This window comes from Sphaeramia orbicularis, chromosome 15 (assembly GCF_902148855.1).
Source record: "Sphaeramia orbicularis chromosome 15, fSphaOr1.1, whole genome shotgun sequence".
Classification (NCBI taxonomy): Eukaryota; Metazoa; Chordata; class Actinopteri; order Kurtiformes; family Apogonidae; genus Sphaeramia; species Sphaeramia orbicularis.
In genome coordinates, this window is record NC_043971.1 from 7,700,670 (window position 1) to 7,720,685 (window position 20,016).

Here is a 20,016-nt window from a genome sequence, read left to right on the forward strand (position 1 = left end):
ACCCATTAGGACCCAGTGTGACTTTTGTGGTAGTTCCCAAATGAATTTTTCTCTCTATTTAACCTTTCCGAAGTAATTTATCACCATTTATTTATAATATTATCCTCTGAATTTTGCATTTTTTCCAGTGAAAATCATCTATTTCCTTTGTTTAAATAACTGATCATGTAGATGTTCATAAAAGCAAACAATGCCAAAAAAATTTAATAAAACCACTTTTTCCCTGTGATATGACCCACTCTGGTGGACAGATTCAAGTGACATTTGACACACAGTTGTGCCAGTATATAAAAATATTGTAGCACCCATACAAAACTGTACATTTTTTACATTAATGCTAAAGATTACAGGCTAAAAATTAAATGATTAGTATTTAGCAATTGCATGAAGTTTTTACATTCACTTTTTGTTCAAATATCACAACACAAGAAGCATATTTATGTGTAAAGGTTAGAGGTGGGGCTTTCTGTGTTGAAAACACAAAAAATCAAGGTCAAGGTTACTTTATTTATACCCGTAGGTAGATTTGTTTTGCAGTGTAGGTGATTGCCTTGGCATTACAACAACACATACATTAAACATGCAAGACAGAGACTTGATCACGCTTACAGACAGGACAAAAAGACAGGACAAAAGTGCTCAGTGTTCCACCATTCATCGGTATAGCAGCATGGATAAGTAAATAAAATAGGTAAGATCAAATAAATAAAAACAAGATGCAATAAAACACAATAAAAACCAGAAAAGATAAAAAACAATCTGGGATAAAAACCAGAATAAGAACATACAATTAATAAATTTAAAAAAGTTGAAGTCACAATAATAATAAATAGAGCAAAGAAATGGAATAAATAACTAAATAAGTTAGTAAAGTGCAGTGTCGCTATTTCTTATTGAGCTCAGTGACGGCGACAGGAACAAAGCTATTTTTATAACGCTGTGTCTTAAATGTTAAAAATGTTGTTCATATATGAATCTGTTACTTAAATTTATCACTTAAATCCTGAATCTTACTAGGTTTTGTCTCACAGTTTGGACAAAACAAGACGATATCTATCGGTCAACATGTCGATGCTCAGACTAAATTCAAAGGTTATTACATCAAAACAGAAAAAAAACCTGAAGAAAAAGTGACTTTTTTAGCAAAATATATCGTTAAATGAACATAAACCTAGTGCCACTGTCATTGATTCAGTTCCATGGGGTTTACTGGTGAAACAATGTTGTAGAAGATGATGGTGTTTCCACGGTAACTACGGAGCCTCTGAATGTCCAAATAGGTCATATCTGATGACCATGAGAAGATGACAAACTGCATTTTACACCAATTATTTACATGTATTGATAGGCTTAGTGGATCAGCAGTTTAGATCAGTAGATGCTTTTGATCGCTGGTGGAAGTTTGAGTCTTTATGGGTTAAAATGTGGCTCTGTGGTGTTGATGGTGCACATGTCCTGCTGTGTTGATGCACCGTACGTGCCCTCAGCAGGTTGAAATATTCATGACTTTCCGCAGCACGAGTCAGCAACATAAAAAGTGGATGTGCCCGGCCTGTGTTCCTGTTTAATGCAGGGGTTAGTCCTGCTGCAGGAAGCGCGGCAAAAAATAGAAACCATGCATGTGTCAGCCGGGGTTGTTGTAGTTAATGAAAACTAAAACTAACAGAGGGAAAACAATGTCGTTAAATGGAACAAAAATAAGAACGACAGGTCTCGAAACAACGGAAAAACATGGGCTAAAGTAAGATAAAATTTGGTAAAATCGGCTTTGTATTCCCACCACGTATGTCCTTATCAGACTGATACAAGGATGTCGATTGGATGTTTTAGAAACAGTGGGTATTGGCGAAACTTGCCACTGATGCCTAAAATTAGGTTTCTTATCTGGAAATACTGCAGGAAAACGATAGCTCAATAGATAAAATCACTCCCACTTCTTTCAGTTTCATGGGATTCAGACTTTATTTATTTATTTATTATAGTTATTTATTAATTTCCAAAGTTCAACAGTTATCCCATTTCTAAAGAAGTCAAAGAGGTGCACAGTTTGTTTGCGGTTTAGGGTGGGGATGATATTGCCTTATTAATAAGTCATCGTCTTTATCCCGGCTCAAAACGATCATTATCTTATATTTGTTCTTTAGAAATGCAACGTCTGCTAATGACACTAGTCAACAGTGATTTTGCTACTGGGAGAAAAATACCTGAATTTCTCCATCGTGTCAGGATCTATCTATTTTCCATGTTTTTTTTTTTATAATAACCAAAATCACTTCAGTTCTTACATTAATATCTATGGCATTGTACTGCCAAAAACAGTGCTTTTAGGCATTCCATGTTTTCTTTTCTGTCTGTTTTAGTCACATGATACACACAGGAGTTAGTACTTGACTGCATAACTGGTCATAATGGTCTAATAATTTTTTCACAGTCACAGCCACAAAGAACAAGAGACAGTGACTGAAATATTTAGAAGAATTTTGATCCAAACTGATGGAGGTTTATTTTCCTCACTGAGCTTGATGTTCATATCCATGAATACATTTGTCCAGTTTAGCACGTTACCTTCAGATGGTGAAGAAATTAGTTTTTTTTATTACATGTTCACATAAAATCTTGACACAATGGAGACATCTGGATTTTAGGTTTTCTGGATTTAGCCAAAATCAGATGTTTTTCCTTCAGTAGCAGATAATGTAGTTTTTTTTTTTTCTGAAATCCTATAACTAAACTAAATTTAAACTTGTCAATTCCTCAAAATAAACTATAACCAGGCGCAATAAACCCCGCCCCTCACACATATTGTAGCTTATTTTGGCATCGATCCAGCTGATGTCATTATGTCTAGATGCATGTGGTGATGTCAGCATATCAATGGCCTCTCTCTCTCTCTCTCTCTCTCTCTCTCTCTCTCTCTCTCTCTCTCTCTCTATATATATATATATATATATATATATATATATACATATATATATATATATATACACACAGTACATGTGCCAAGCTTTAAGTAAATTGAAACAAAATTGATGTCTATATAGACATGAAATTTCGTCCATTATAAGTAAACGGGAGAAAAAAAAACATTTGAAAAATTCCTACAAAATTGCAACTTTTACCTACTTTTCCTAAAATGCAATCACATCTATTCAGCACCACTGGCAATCTATAAACCAAATTTGGTTTGAATTCACCCAATAGTTTTGCTGCTACAGACATTTGAAATGTTGCCCAGTATAAGTAAATGGGGAATTTTTTCTAAAATTCATAAAAAATTTTAACTTTGACCTACTTTTCCCAAAATGTAATGAGATCTGTTCTGGGTCACTGGCATTCTATAAACCCAATCTGGTATGAATTCAACCAATAGCTTTGCTCCTATTGCGTTAACAAACAAACATACAAACCAAACCAAAAACTATACCTCTTGCCTCCCCTTTGGGGGGCGGGGTAATTAAACTACTTTTCAAAATAAAAACAAAAATGAATGAAAATTTCAACACCATAATAACTCTAGTGTGGGTTCTACATGACATCTTCTTTATGGATTTTACATGAATGACCATAAACATTATCTAGTCACGACTGTCATCATACAAGTGTGTGCTTCTTGTTTTCTCCTAATAGATGAAATCACCAACAGCTTCCGTCGCTATGGACACCTGGTCGTCGACTGGCCCCACAAAGCTGAAAGCAAATCCTACTTCCCACCAAAAGGTAACTGAAGTTTCACACAGCGTTATCTACATTTTCCCATCAGACACCAAAATCTGCACCAATAAATATCACTTCGGGGGGCGTTCGCCGGCTAAAGACTGCTGTGAATGCTCATATAACTCAGAATCCGCGGCTCATGCCGTGCACGCATGGAGACGGCTATTTATCTAAGAAGTGCACACGTCGAGTATAATGACTCCATCATTGGCCACCAAGAGTTTGCATAATAGAGCTGTTTTCATGAATGAATACCTGAGGAGTGTGAAAGTCTCTGTGTTTTCTGTAGCCTCTCGGATATCTTTTTTTTTTACAGCAGCTCGGTAACACCCCTTCCTTTCATGCCCCGACATCATTCCCCCTGGCTCGGACGCTGCTGTGTGTCATATTTGGGAAGCAAAAGACGCTCTGGAAATAACTGACATTCCATAGGCAGATGGTAATACGCTGCATCTGGACGACCTGTGAAAATCTCTGCCAGTTTCTCCCCTACTCTTATTTTTCAGCATTTTTTTTTTTGAACTTGGGAGGATTATTTTGAATAGGCCCCGCTCTAGTCATATCCGAAGCCAGGAGGGAAAACGCAGCATCCTTTTAGGGGAATGAATAAGCTTACGGCAACGGCTGGAGGACGCTGCCATGTAAGGGGAGGAGACAAATGGGACTGCTGAAGTGTGTAGAATTCATCTCTCAGACAAATTTAAGAAAAAAAACACACTCAATTTTCTGAAATAACTCCAGGGGAAACTGCTAAAATATCCTGTTTATATCACACTCTCCATATTAACTGGCAGGAGAGCTTGGACAGATGCCTGGTGACAGTTTTTAGCTTTAATAGCTTCAGGGTTGAGAGCAAGTGCACATCTGCGTATGAGTGCGTGTTGGCGCGTTCGTCCGTCATGCGCGCCGGCGTAACGGGTGATTTACAAATGTGGGATTCGCATCAAGAGGTCGACGGCCTCTCTATTCGTGTTAAACATCCTCCGAGCTTGACCGAATGGAAGATAGTTGTCACTTTCCGTCCTGCTTCACATTAAACTGTGTGTCTGCACAGTTATGAAAGTGTTTTGGTTTAGGTATGACTCATATGGTGGCTCGGTCCAAGGCAGGGTACGAAGCAGGAACAGGGATCAACCAACAAGCTCCAACAATTCCATTATTGTATGGTTCATTCGCTTTTTTTAGCCAGTTACTCTATATTTATATGATTTAGGCCCTTGAGTATGATATGATTCATGTTTAGGGGCCACATTCAGCCCAATGTGATCTGAAGTGGGCCAGACCAGTAAAATAATAACAGCAGAAAAAGTAAAATTACATAATGAAAGTGTTGACATCTACAAAGTTTCCTTAAAAAAGTGAATAAAATGAACAGCCTGAAATTTATTAAGAAAAAGAAGTGAAATTTTAACAATATTCTGCCTCAGTTTATCATTTACACATGTGCATGGCAACTTACATGGCAACATTCATGTTCAGGGGCCACACGGTGGATCTACAAAGACACAAAACATTTAGTAACTGGCAGAATATCGGTCAAATTACACTTACTTCTCTTAAGACATTTAAAGTTGTTCCTATTTGTTCAAGTTATTGACATTTTGAGTGAAATGATAGTTTCTAAATGTCAATTTTTTATGGAATTTTACTTTTTTTTTTTTTACACTAAAACAAAGAGAAAAATGTGGAGTTCTCACTATTTATTGGTTATTATGATAGTATTGGACTGATCTGATCCACTTTAGATCATATTGGTTTGAATGTTGAACCTCAGATTAAATGACTTTAACACCACTTACTGTAATTTCACTTTATTTAATTTCACAAATTCATCCCAGGGGCAGGATCGGACCCTTTGGTGGGCCAGTATGTTTGACACCTGTGCTCTATATCATTAATTTTTGTCTTCAAAGCTTCTACTTGTTGTCAATATTTCCCAAAAGCAGTAGTTTGGAAGAGTCCAGAGACAGTTGCACTGTAACAAAAATCTGTAATTCAACAGAATTTTTACTGTTTATTTTACAGATTTTTCCTGTATTTTTAAGATACAGGAAAATATCAATGAAATTACAAAAATAGACTGTGATTTTACATGTCAAATGTAAAATAATATGAAAAAACTGTAATTGTGAATAACCAAAAAATTTCAATTTTTTTAAAAGAAAATTATTCTTTTTTTCACAGAAAAATACTGTTAAAATACATTTGCAAATGTATCATAATTTCACAAATATTTATTTTCTATTTATTAGATTAAACTGTTGATTTAAAGTTTAATACTGTAAAAAAAAAAAATATTAAAACCAGATAAAATTGCTGACAATTAACCATTAAAGAAGTATTTGTTCTGTGAGTTTAACAAGACTTGTTTGTTAATTGACAAATATCTTGTGTAATTTACGGGAGGTTCCACGACAAAAATGTTGAATAAATGTGTTTTTGTGAATGTATAACATGTATAAGCACTGATAAACTGTCCAAATACAGTTTTTATCAGTGGATTATACAAAGTAGTCTCATTGAAAATTATTTATATATATATAAATATATTTATAGGTAATTTGATTGTTTTAATACATGTAAATATTATTTATTAAACATTATAAAGTCAAAAACAAATATGCAAAATCTCATGTAAAGTTAGGGCAAAAAACTGTATTTTAATTATGGAAAATTACCGTATTTTTTATGAGATGGTTATTTTCCGTTATTTAACAGTATTTTTTTGGCACCCCTGCTGCCAGAATATCACCGGATTTTTTTTTTTACTGTTTTTTTTTTTTTTTTTTTTTTACAGTGTGGTTTCACTTTCAGAACAGTTGACACAGGACTAAACTGGAATAGAAGTCACAAAATGATCTAACTTTCATTAAACCCATGCAGCAAAAGTAAATACAGCCATCAAACATTACAACTTCTGCTCAAATTAATATATTCTATCGATTGATCGTTACATATTGGACAAAAAACTGCAAAATATAGCAGTTCAAGCTTAGTTTGTGATAAATGTCTGTTTAACAATAACAAGTAAGTACATCATAGTATGAGATTTATACTTTTCTCCAAAAATGATTTTCCTAGAGATTAGAAAACCTGCTCCATCCTACACCTGAACTATGGATTTTGATGCAGTAATTTATGTGCTCATATGTTATTTTATTTTTACTGATGCATAACTCGAAACTCAGTCAATATTTCACCACAGTCATTCCAGTAGATTTTTTTTGTTTAATTCAAGATTTTTTTTTTTTTTTTGCTTAATTCAAGCAAAGAAATCTGTCAATGGAACAAATGAAATCTTATTTTGGTAAGATTATTTCTTGAAATAAGATTTTCCAGATCTATTGTCTAAAAATCAGTTCTTATATCTTACTGAATAGTTAGTCTTTAGGTGATTATGTCTTATTTTAAGTGTGATGAGATATTTGGACTAGAAATGAGAAAAATACACTTGGTAAGATTTAGATTTTTGCAGTGTTCTTCATTTTGTGCTTTTTACCTGGTACTGAACTCTTGTTTCCATGTGTCTTTTGCATCTGACGAATCTAGAGGCGGCATCTTTTATAAACGGCCGAGGACTGATTTCTGTTTCACATGGTTTCACACAAGGTGGATCAGAAATGTAAACTTATTCTGGTAATTTGTGTCAGCAGTGAACAGATGTTTTGCCTTTGTCTTCAAAGTTCATCCAGTGGAGTTTTGAGTCATTCTGTGAGATCTGTGTGACCTGTTTAGAAAAAGGGTGTGGGAAGATGAAGTCGATCCCAAGAAATCAAGAAAAAAACGTAATTGTTGTGTTTCTCCCCGTGCTGTTTCATCTTGCGGTGCTGACATATTTGAGTGGATAATGAAATCCTTTTCTCTGGGGCTGCCACCTAAAGAGATGAACGACTAGAACAAACAGAAATCTGAAAGTGATATACGTGAACGTTTCTCTGATATACGATCTGGACGCAGCATTCGAATCAGTAGCTGCTGGTTGGAGACTATGATGTCATGGCGACCAGCTAGCTGTGGTTGCTATGGCGCCCATGTTGGCAATAAGGTCGAGTATGTTTGGGAAGTGACGCCGGGGTCTAATCTGTGAACCAGAATGTACCAGGCGTGTTTGAAGGCGGCAAAAAGTTCCGGCGAATTTTTTTTTGCAGACAGAATTCGGTCATTATCTGTTCTTTTTGTCTGCTGATATGATAGATAGATAGATAGATAGACAGACAGACAGACAGACAGACAGACAGACAGATAGATAGATAGATAGATAGATACATAGATAGATAGATAGATAGATAGATAGATAGATAGATAGATAGATAGATAGATAGATAGATAGATAGATAGATAGATAGATAGATAGATAGATAGATAGATAGATAGATAGATAGATAGATAGATAAAGTCGATCCCAGGACATCAAGAAAAAAAACGTAATTGTTGTGTTTCTCCTTGTGCTGTTTCATCTTACACTGCTGACATATTTGATTGGATAATGAAATCCTTTTCTCTGGGGCTGCCACCTAAAGAGATGAACGACTAGAACAGGGGTGTCAAACTCCTTTTCTTCCGGGGGCCACATTCAGCCCAATTTAATCTGAAGTGGGCCGGAACCAGTAAAATAATAGCATGATAGCCAATAAATAATGACAACTCCAAATTGTTTTAGTGCAAAAAAAAAAAAAATGACATTCAATTATGCCAATATTTACATTTACAAACTATCCAAACAAAAAGGATGTGAATAACCTGAAAAAATTAAATTTGTTAAGAAATATAAGTACAATCTTAACAATATTTTGCCTTGACTTATCATTTCTACATATGCATTACAGATCAGATCTACAAAGGCACAAAACATTTAGTAACAGGCAGAATATTGTTAAAATGGCACTTAATTTTCTGTTAGACGTTTCAGGTTGTTCGTACTTGTTCAGGTTATTCACATTTTATTGTTAAAGGATAGTTTGTTAATGTAAACATTTTCATAATTTAATGTTTTTTGCACTAAATCAAAGAGAAAAAATTGGTGTTGTCATTATTTATAGGTAATTATGATATTATTTTTGAGTTTGATGCCCTAACTTGCACTTTGCAAATTCATTCCGTGGGCCGGATTGGAACCTTTGGCGGGCTGGTTTTGGCCCCTGGGCTGCATGTTTGACACCTGTGGACTAGAACAAATAGAAATCTGAAAGTGATATACGTGAAAGTTTCTCTGATATATGATCTGGACGCAGCATTTGAATCAGTAGCTGCTGGTTGGAGACGAGAGATGATGTCATGGCGACCGGCTAGCTCTGGTTGCCATGGCGCAGCTGCACAGGCCCATGTTGGCAATAAGGTTGATTATGTTTGGGAAGTGACGCCGGGGTCTGATCTGTGAACCAGAATGTACCAGGCGTGTTTGAAGGCGGCGAAAAGTTCCGGCGAAACTTTTTCGCAGACAGAAGTCGGTCATTATCTGCTCTTTTTGTCTGCTGATATGATGCGAGCGCTGCGAGGCTCACACAATGGCAACAATCAGTGTGACTCAGGGCCTCGATTTATCTTTTCCGCCTCGCGTTGGGATTATATCCAGTGAGTGATTTCTTCAAATTGCGGTGATTAGCGACGCTTGATTTCACCCCTCTCCCTCTCCAGTCTATCGCTGACTTCTCTCCAATTGCTCCACAGCTCGGGGGCCTGTATTTGTTTTCAGGAGAGCAGATGTTTGTGTCTCCCTCAATCCACCCCGCCAAGCGTTCTTCTTCCTCTTCTACCCTCGTCCTCGGAGCTCTAGTCAGGAGTCTGTTTACATTTTGTGGCAGACTCACAGCTCTCGACAGATTTGCTTCTCTCTCCTCAGCCTCGTGGGATATGTCTTACTCTGCACATGGAGATTTGGCTTCCTATACATGGAAAAGCGCCTGCAGACTTTAGTAAAAATATGTTTTCGATCCCCGCAGCAGCTTCATACTCGACTTATTCCTTCTTGTTCACAGTGTCGAGGGACTGCGCAGGTCAGGTTTTCATCCATGGGGTAAACATCTGCAGAAGTGTCAGATGCATGTGGTAAAATAAGCCTGGATTTGTATGACACTATTTAAGCCAGAGAAGGATTAACAGCGCGATTATGCTTTCACAGTTTATCGAGTCATTACGTGTTAGGTTTCAGAAAAGTGAACGCTTTCAGTTGACGGGGTAATGGAGAGAACAGGATAACAATGTGGGGCTCATGAAGCGGTGAAAAGGCGTTTGTATACTACTTAATGATCGTGTGGAGTTAGAAAGAGAAGCAACTTTACTCATTTTACAGAAAATTATAGCTGTGGTTAGCAGTTAGTTAGGTTAGTTTAGTGCAAAAACTGGAAACTGAGGGAGAACAGCTACAGACAGAAAAACGTAGGCGGGATGTTTTGTGTGTGTATTGTCTGTTTGAGGTGCTTACAGGAGATTTTATAAATATATTCAGCAAAAAGTCCACTTTCTTTGTGCTAAAATAAGTCAACTGCCCCTTGCTATAGAGATTTTCTTAGCATAGCATCTAAAAAATGAGAAAATCCTAAACATAACAGTTCAAGTGTTGTGAGCAAAGTTATTTTGGCACACATTTTGCAAAAACATTCACTCATTTTTATCATATTTGACCAACAGATATGGAAAGTTATGTCTACATTCTCAGTTTGCGTTCAGTGACAGTCACAATGCTCCTAATGGGCTAGGTGCTAATGCTAATTGCTAATTCGTACACTATCTGTCTATCTAATGGATGATTTATGATTTTAATCCAGTGTTTTTCAACCTTGGGGTCGCCTGGAATTCAAATGGGGTCACCTGAAATTTGTATTTTGATAAAATTGATTAAAAAAAAAAGAAGAAAAGAAAAAAGAAAAATTACTAATGAAAAATATTTTTTAATGATTCAATATATATTTCATTAAAATTAAAACACCACACACTTTTCCTAATAAAAATTAAGTTCAAATAAAATGCACAGTCACAGTCAGAAAACCGGACCTGACAGAGTATGTGTATGTATAATATACATTATAAAGTCTAAATGTCGTCTAAAATTAACGTTTATTTGCAACATAGTATAGCAAACTATTACATGATCAAAACCGAATAAATTTTACCAAAAAATGTCTCTGTTTTGAATGTCTGAGGTCACCAGAAATTTGTGATGTTAAAATGGGATAACGAGCTAAAAAAGGTTGGGAACCACTGTTTTAATCCACTGTTTTCTGGCCATACAAATTGAGGACAAAGCTTGATTCAATAATATACTTACTGCCACATATGTCTAGAAATAATTCACAATTTGTGTTCTTTCCACCTCGAGAAAACAAATACATTTCTCTGATCTTGCAGCAAATGTAATAACCTTAAAAGTCGTTCTTAGTTTATATTCCTTAAACTTATTACCTTCATACTCTGGGCCTAAACCATCCAGTGATTTGTAGACAAGTAGCATTACTTTAAAACCTTTTCTGTAACCAACTGGAAGCCGATGTAATGATTTTAGAGCTGGTATACTATGCTCTGTTCTTCTAGTCCTGGCTCTGAATGAGCTGCAGCCGTTTGATGGTCTTTTTGGGAAGTCCAGTCCGAAGAACATTACAGTTATCGGCTAGAGATAAAGGCGTGGATGAGCTTCTGTTGGTCCTTTTGAAACACACAACTCTGCTTGTACTTTTCAGAGGGTATAAATCTGTTTAGGTGACAGCCTTAACCCTGCAAGACCCAAACAGCTGGTGACAACCAAAATAGTATACAGATGGACAATGTGTAGCCTAATAACTGTTGAATCAATAATCTCATCAATACATGTAAATAATTGGTGTAAAATGCAGCTTGTTTTCTTTTCATGGTCATCAGATATGACCCATTTGGACGTTCAGAGGCTCCGTAGTGAACGTGGAAACACCGTCATCTTCTACAACATTGATTCACCAGTAAAACCCATGGAGTTTGACAAACAGTGGTTGTAGACACTTGTTTTTACATTTAGTTAACGATACTTTGATTAAAAATTTTGGATTTTTTGATATAACCCTCAACTTTACTCTGATATTTTACGGACATCTAAATGATCAGTAAATTAATTAAATAAATAATAATAATAATGCATCACACTTATATAGCGCTTTTTTGGACACTCAAAGATGCTTCACAAACAAACAAAACAAAAAGAACAGAGAGAAAAAAGAGGCTCAAGAAAATGCAAGTTTGAACAGGTGAATAAAGGAAATAAAGGAAAATACCTGATTTTCACTGAAAAATACTAAATACAGAGGATAATAGTATAATAAATGGTGATAAATCACTTAATAAAGGTTAAATAGGGAGAAAATTTCATTTGGGAGCTGCCACAAAAGTAACACTGGGTCTTTATGGGTTAACAGCTCAATAAAGACAGGTTTTGATTGCTTTTAAAGGAGGAAGAAGAGTGGTGTGATACCTGCAGATTCATCATGTATTCTTATATATTATTAATATATAGTAGAGCTGAAATAGATGATACAACACCTCCTGAGAACTGAGCATTAAGCATCACTGTATCTGCATAAGAAATGTTTAGTTTAAGCCTTAATTCTCTGCAAGAAGGAATGAAAAAGACAAACTTCCAACCTCCGAGCCTAAATCTGTTTTTGTTAGGTAGCAGTTTTAACACTTAGTGAAGTAATGTCTTTGTTTTTAGAGTAATTTTACAAATTGTGATCAGGTTGCAGGTGAGGTAACTGTTTCTTTCCCCATGAGTTAACCGGTTGGCCTGCGTTACGGGAAAGGCTCGGTCCTGAATGAAGTCACTGGTTAAGTCTGTGTAACCCACCAGGCAGGCCGCCTATCGTTTGTCTGTAAACAGAGGCCTTTGAGGCGGAAAATGCAGCCGGCGTATGTATGTGCACATGTATGTATGTATGTATCCCATTCCTCCCTGGACAGTGTTGAGACTCGGCAGCAAAGCCCCAATAAATCTCAGGCACGAGCCACTGCAGATCTGATCTCCTCCCGCGGTGTGAGCTACTGCACTGCGCAAGGAAAAAGAAGCAGATCCTCAGCTCTGTTCAGATGAAATATCAGAGCATTAAGGGGATCTGCATGGGATCTGCGCCGTCTGATTTAACCTTTTATCGGGGCAAGTGACTATTTTTGGTAATTTCCGAATACATTACAAGACAGTTGCAGTGAGGACAGTGAGGCAACAATCTCAGGTCCAGTGTGGTCTACAGGGTCTGTAAGATCCACCTCTGTATGAACAGTGAGTGCACCTGCTTTGTTAGGTACCATGAAGTAATGGTACTAATGTAAGGAATGATGTTCAAAGGGATCATGTGGATGTGGACTGGGGTCTGGATCAGCATTTATGTTGGTCTAATGTTCTAAAACACGTGTTCCTTTCACCTTACATGTGTTTTTCTTGTACTTTTTATATTAACTTCTTGGAATTTTTTATTTATTTTTGTTTTTTTGCCACTTACAGGTAAGGAACCAAATATGGTAACTTCATTAACCTTGATTTTCTACATAACAATAAGTAATTTTGAAAAATTTCCCGAAAGTAATGAAGTCTTATGTCCTCCAATAACACACTAAGGTTAGACACTATAGCTGAATCCTAATTCACCCCTTGGCCCCTCCCCCTTACCCCTACCCCTCCATTTAGCGCATACACGTGAAGGGGTAATGTTGTTCCAATTCTCAAATAGATGGAGGGGAAGGGCTAAGGGGGAGGGCTGTATAGACCTCAAAACTGAGATTTTCCAGGACCACACTACGAGCGGAGGGGTAGGAGAAATTTCCCATAATTCTGTTCGAATCACTGGCAAGATGGAGGTAAACACAGCCAAAAAGTGCAGCAGTGTGATTAAAGGAACACACAAATGTATGTATTTTCTTCATAAACAACTTAATCATTTGATCTACCACTTAACGCCATTTCAATGTGTTATAGATTGCATTTCTGCGGTTTATAGTTGATAGCCGTAAAAAGATGACCAAAGCCCATGCAACAGAGATGGTTACAGCTGCTGATGGCATGAGGAATACTGTCGGAAACAAATGCCCCTTTTCCACTACGTGGTATCGGCTCGACTCAACTTGGCCTTTTTCCGTTTTCATTACGAAAGGTCCTGGAATCTGGTACCCGGTACTAGTTTTTTTGGCATCGCCTCCGCCGAGGTTCCAGGACTGGGAACCAGATACTAAAACATGACGTGTAAACACTGCAGACCACTGATTGGTCAGAGAGTTGTCTCTGTGACCCGCCACTTTACAAAAATAGATGTGGAAGTTTACAATTAATGTAGCAGTAGGTTAATCTACATGATGACAGCCCACAAAACTACACCATGGTTTGACGAGGAGGTTCGGACGTAAAAATTCAGCATGAGCTTGACGAGACAACACGCAATGAGTGAGTTTATCAGCAACTCTCTGAGCAGATGACACGGAGGTAACGCGCCACATCGCTATGACGTCCAGGTACTGTACAGTGGGTAGTATCCTGTAATGGAAATGGTCTCCAGAAATAGGACCTGGTGCCCGAGTCGAGTCGAGCTGAGTCAGTTCCACGCAGTGGAAATGCGACTAAAGTTGTCGCATCTGTTTATAGCAGCATCGATGACTGCTGATGACGCAACAGGTCACGAAGGGTTGTCCCATTTCATAGGAGAATGTTTCGACCCCTATCCCTTGCAGCTCTGTTTCAAGGGGTAGTGTCAAGTGCAAGTGCCAAGGGGTAGGGGTAAGGGGGAGGGGCTAAAGGGTAAATTGGGATTGGGTTTAAGAGTATTTCTATGACGTACCCTATAAAGGGTTAATGGGGGTGAAGTGTTGGAGCTGAAGGCCTGCGTCCTGCGCATGTATAAATGTGTTGTTTGACCACTGACCTTGAAGGTAAAGTATGTCCCGGTGGAGGCTGTATTACCAAAGCAAAAGTGAAGTTTGCGGACAGATTTGATTTCCTTTTTTTGTAGCTTGATACAATACCGATTAATGACTTAAGATGTAAAGAAAAGTCTCCTCCTCCCTTGTCCTTCAAGTGCAAAAGTATGGTTTCACTTCACCTGAAACCACTTGTAAGTTTCACTCCGGCCTGACCTGAGTTCCAATGATGTAATAGAACTTTGGCTGTGGCCTATTACACTACTTCCAGTGTGTGAAAACAGTTGTGTCTGGCTTTCCAGGCCACTTACATCACATTCTAAACTTTCTGACAGGCTCCATTAAAGTAACAGCTTTACGTCTTCCTCCACAGTCTTTATTACACCCCCACTCCCTCCACGTTCACACCTTTTCACACTTTTTTTCCTCATCTCTTTCCACTTCTCTCTCCCCCCCCTTCTTTTTCTTCCTCTCTCTCCTTGCCCTCGGTCATGGAACACATTGTTCCCTCCCTCCGACAATTTAAGCTGTTGGCTAGCTCTGCCTTTTCATGCTGGGTTTCCTGTAAGACTGCCATTGTGTGTTGTTGTTGTTGTTTTTCTTTTTTTTTTTTTTTTTTTTTTAACCAAGTGGGTGATATGTCACTGCTAAACCACATGATTACCCCCAACGACAAACTGCCTCTAATCCAGCAACACAGGGACAAGGCGGTGATGAGCTAATGCACAAAATCCACTTTATATCGATTGTAATTGCATATTTTTTTTCTGCTGGTCGTGAGAAGAGTCGGCCTTGTGCTGAGTATAGGAAGATTCAAGATATTTATTGTCACATGCATCATTTTGCAAGAAGAGCAGCAGTGAAATGGAGATTGCAACAACTCCCAACTGTGCAAAAAGGAAAGAATATAACTACGTACACGGCAAAAATCTAAATCTTGCCAAGTGTATTTTTCTCATTTATAGTCCAAATATCTCATCACACTTAAAATAAGACATAATCACCTAAAGAGTAACTTTTCAGTGAGATATATGAACTTATTTTTAGACAACAGGTCTTGAAAATCTTATTTTAAGTAATGTTACCAAGATAATTTTCACTTGTTCCATTGGCAGATGTTTTGCTTGAATTAAACAAAAAAATCTTGAATTAAACAAAAAAAAAAAAATCTGCCAATGGAACAAGTGAAAATTATCTTGGTAAGATTTCTTGAAATAAGATTTTCAAACTCTATTGTCTAAAAATAAGTTCATATATCTCACTGAAAAGTTACTCTTTAGGTGATTATGTCTTATTTTAAGTGTGATGAGATATTTGGACTAGAAATGAGAAAAATATACTTGGTAAGATTTAGATTTTTGCCGCATACGTAGTTATAGTTTTTCCTTTTTGCACAATTGGGAGTTGCTGCAATCTCCATTTCACTGCTGCTCTTCTTGCAAAATGATGCATGTGACAATAAATATCTTGAATCTTCTTATACTCAGCACAATGCCGACTCTTCTCATGACCAGCAGAAAAAAAATATGCAATTACAATCGATATAAAGTGGATTCTGTGCATCAGCTCATCACTGCCCTGACTAGAAATGAGAAAAATACACTTGGTAAGATTTAGATTTTTGCAGTGTACAGAAGAAAGACGCCTATTTTTTATTCTATGGGCAATAATATGTGCACAATGTTAAAGATAAGGATTAATCTGAGGCCCTAAACATGGTACACTCCCTGAACCACTCTGTCACATGCCTGATGATGCTGATAAATCGTAGCATTGTCCAATCTTTTTGACATTAGAGCAGTGTTTCTCAAACTGTGGGGCAGCCCCCACAGGGGGCGCGTGAAGGTTTGCCAGGGGGGTCATGGGATCACTCCTGGGTTTTTTGGGTTTTTTTTTCCTTCTTCAGGTTAGAACATGTAGCAGATGGAACTAATGTTTTAGCGTTGGAGCACCCTGGACTCATTTTAGGGAGGTACAACAGACAAATCTACTGCCATGGTGATCTGTCACTAGATTATACAAGGAGTTTAGGTTTTTAGAACGGACAAGGATTTGACTGGAAAAGATTAATGTGTAATGTTTCTGTTTTTGCACAGTTTGTACATTTTACACTTTAATGCTTCGAAATGTGCAATGGAAACTGGCACATTGCAGGCACTGATATTGTTAAGATGTTCATCTTTGTTACCAAAATTTGTTTGTTGTTCTAAAAAAAGTAACTTTATTGTCATAGTTGTAAGATAATTGCACATTTCCTATTCATATTTGGAAAAATATTGTCTCAGGGAGCAATCTTGTTGAGTTAAGTTTTATTGTTTGAGCAAAAATCTAAAATATTTTTAATTTGCACAACAAATTATTTAAGGAAAAGCAAAAAGTGTTGTTACAATATTAATGTTTCTTTCAATAAAAGTTATAATTGTACCACTGTTACAATGCTATTGGGGTTAAGGGGGGCCTGCAGATGTTTCATCCTCCATAGGGGGGCCCGACAGAAAAAGATTAAGAACCACTGCATTAGAGACATGAGAGGCTACTTACTGTGCGTCAGTTAGAGTTAATGAAGTGATATTTTGCTTTTTTAAATGGAATTTTGCATTTTAAAACACTTCCCTGTGGTCTACATACACTGTAAATGCGCTGCTTGGGTCTGAATTCTTCATTAATTCAACTCCACAGGTCCATCTTCAACCCTATTTCTGAGTAATGACACCAGAAAGGTGGTTTTGAGCGCTGGCCCTTTAAATGCACATGAGCCACTTCAGGCCCCGCCCCCTCCAGGTTGTTGCCTGTGCTGCTCTGTCCCGTTTAACCAACAACTGAACATTTTAGGAAATCGGCTCGAAGTTTGGACATATTTTCAGTATTCAACTTTCAACTTTATTTATCCTTAGGAAAGGAAATTTGGTGTGCTGCAGGGGTCATAAACACATGAACACATACACAGAAACAGCACCACCAGATGCCACCACAATAAAATTACACAATACAGGACAACACACGATGGAGCCACTCCCTTCCTAATACAAATGACAAAGGTCCAATAAGGCAGTACACAAGTTAATTGCCATAATGGCCATGAGCATTAAAAGATAAATAAATAATCAGATTCAGATTTCTAATAGCCACAGGAATAAAGGAATCCCTAGCACATCCAGTTCTCTATTGAGGAAGCCTAAAACAGCGACCAGAGGGGAGCAAATTAAACTCCCCAAAAAGTGGGTGATCAGGGCAGTTTAAAATTTGTTTGGCCTTACCGCTGACCCGTTTAACATGTATGACCTGCAGTTTGGTTAGCTGTGCCACAACCACCTTTGACAGTACACTTACCAGCCTACTTAGCTTACGCTTGCTGATCATTGAAAGACCCCAATACCACACCACAATACAAAATGTCAAAACTGATTCAATAAAACACTGGTAAAACAAAGTCATCAGAGTCCTGCACACATTAAATGATTTCATCTTCCTTAAAAAGAAAAGTCTATGTTGGGCCTTTTTACACACCGCCTCTATATTACTCTCAAAGGATAATTTCTTGTCAATGATGGTCCCTAAGTATTTGTATTCATCAACATTTTCAACAACCTTATTTTGAATGACAGTATGGGCTACAACGGCTGCTGCTGACAAACAATTATGTCGAGAAATGTTCGTCGGAAGTCTTGACCTTATATGTGCAAATGTCATGACATAACTAGTTATAAATCGAAACAAATTAAGCAGGAATTAAAACAGGTTTTAATTTTTTGCCGGAATGAATATAAAGATAGCTTTGCAGCACCTGGAGGGTTCAAATTCAAACTTTATGAACTATTAGGGTCCAAATACACAAATAAATGAACCACAGACTAATAAAAGTGGGTTTAGCACAATATGACCCCTTTAAATAACCTGTTACAGCTGAAACATTACACTAGGTTACAAAAAAAAGTTTTTTGCAAGTTGTCTAGGTTTTTTCAACTGAATTAGGACCATTTTGCACCGCTAAATCCAAAAAATGACATCTGTTTTTCTCAATCAGGTCAGGTTTTTTTGCTCATTTGATTTGGAAAAATTTGATCATCTCACAAAATATAATAATTAATACCAAAATAAGATTGGTAAGCACACTTTGTGAAACTTGTGACTTGATTCCTGTTAGGTACAATGGTGTATTCACCGCAGATGTAGCAGAATATGTCAGGCTTATTTTTGCAAGATCTTCTAGTCGAAGCCATTTCATTCACCTGTAATATTAAAAAAACATTAATTATAAATTGGCAAAAGTAAAATCTTCACAACTCGTTTATTGCAAGAAATATGAAAGAATTTTGTATCATATGATGTGAAAATGCCCATGAATGTAAGCAAAAATGTTAAAAAGCCAATATTAGCATAGTTCAGAAAGTTGACCTGATTGAGCAAAATTAATGTGATTTTTGGATTCAGCACACCAAAATTATCCTAAATCAGCTCAAAAAATTTAAACAATACATTTGTTGTTGACCAGTGTTATGAACCACTGCAGTACTTATCATGGAAGGATCTGAACTATTTGCTTAGTTAAATCCAGTGAATGTCTCCTGTAATCTAAAGCAAAGGTGGTGCTGTGAAATATTGCATGTCCGACTTTTTTTTTTTGGCCGGTCAGTTTAAAATAAATGAAAAAACTAATAGCATTTTTTTTTGCAAATGGTGATATTGAGCTACAAAGACTGGGTGTCCTTGGAAGTTCAAGTTTTGTAAACCCAGAAACCTGCTTTGTCACTTACAAAACTCCTAGTCCAACATTCTGTTTATTGGTTTAATAAAGTTCTAATGACCACACATATGCATTTTTCAGTCTCTGTATTCGATTCAATCTGATATATGTGAAGTATGAACCACAGGAAAAACACATTTTAGATATTTAGAGTGACCTTCCTTTGCATTTAACATGTCTTTAATCCTTAAATTCAGACAATATGAGATTTACTGCATTCATTTTCTGCTGTTTTATACCAGGTTTCTTTCAACACATGTCAGATGTTTCTAATTATTTGTGCTACTTCTTCTCATGGGGTCGGAGTTCACAATAAACACCGACTTTAACCTTTACAACACATTTAGTTCAGTATTTTGTGTGTCTTTTAAGGCCGTGCACACATTTCCTGTATTTTCTTGCTGTATCTGAAGAAAAGAGAATGAGAAATAAATACACACGCTCGTTTCAACCATGCAAAAACAACAGATAAAAGTAGAATAAGACTTTCGCATTGGACTGTATGTCTGAAATTCTCTCTTTTCTTACTTCCTTTCTCTGCTGCTTCCTCAAAAAAACCATTTAACTACAGATAGATTGGCTGTAATGCTTGGCTTGATTGCTCTGTGTGATTATCAAAACTGGGAAATGCGTGGATTCGCCAGTTCACGCATTGACGCTTTCTACATCGATTCTCTTCTTAACAAAGAAAACATTGA

At 37.0% G+C, this 20,016-nt stretch overlaps 1 protein-coding gene across 4 annotated transcripts in view; it reads left to right on the forward strand.

Annotated features, from left to right (window-relative positions):
* cpeb3 (cytoplasmic polyadenylation element binding protein 3) overlaps positions 1-20,016 on the forward strand; it is a 100,893-nt gene that overhangs the window by 63,024 nt on the left and 17,853 nt on the right. For all 4 annotated transcript variants that reach the window (XM_030155886.1, XM_030155888.1, XM_030155887.1 and 1 more), the window contains one exon: positions 3,628-3,717. In XM_030155886.1, the coding sequence (XP_030011746.1) occupies positions 3,628-3,717 (90 nt within the window). The remainder of the gene's footprint in view (positions 1-3,627; positions 3,718-20,016) is intronic.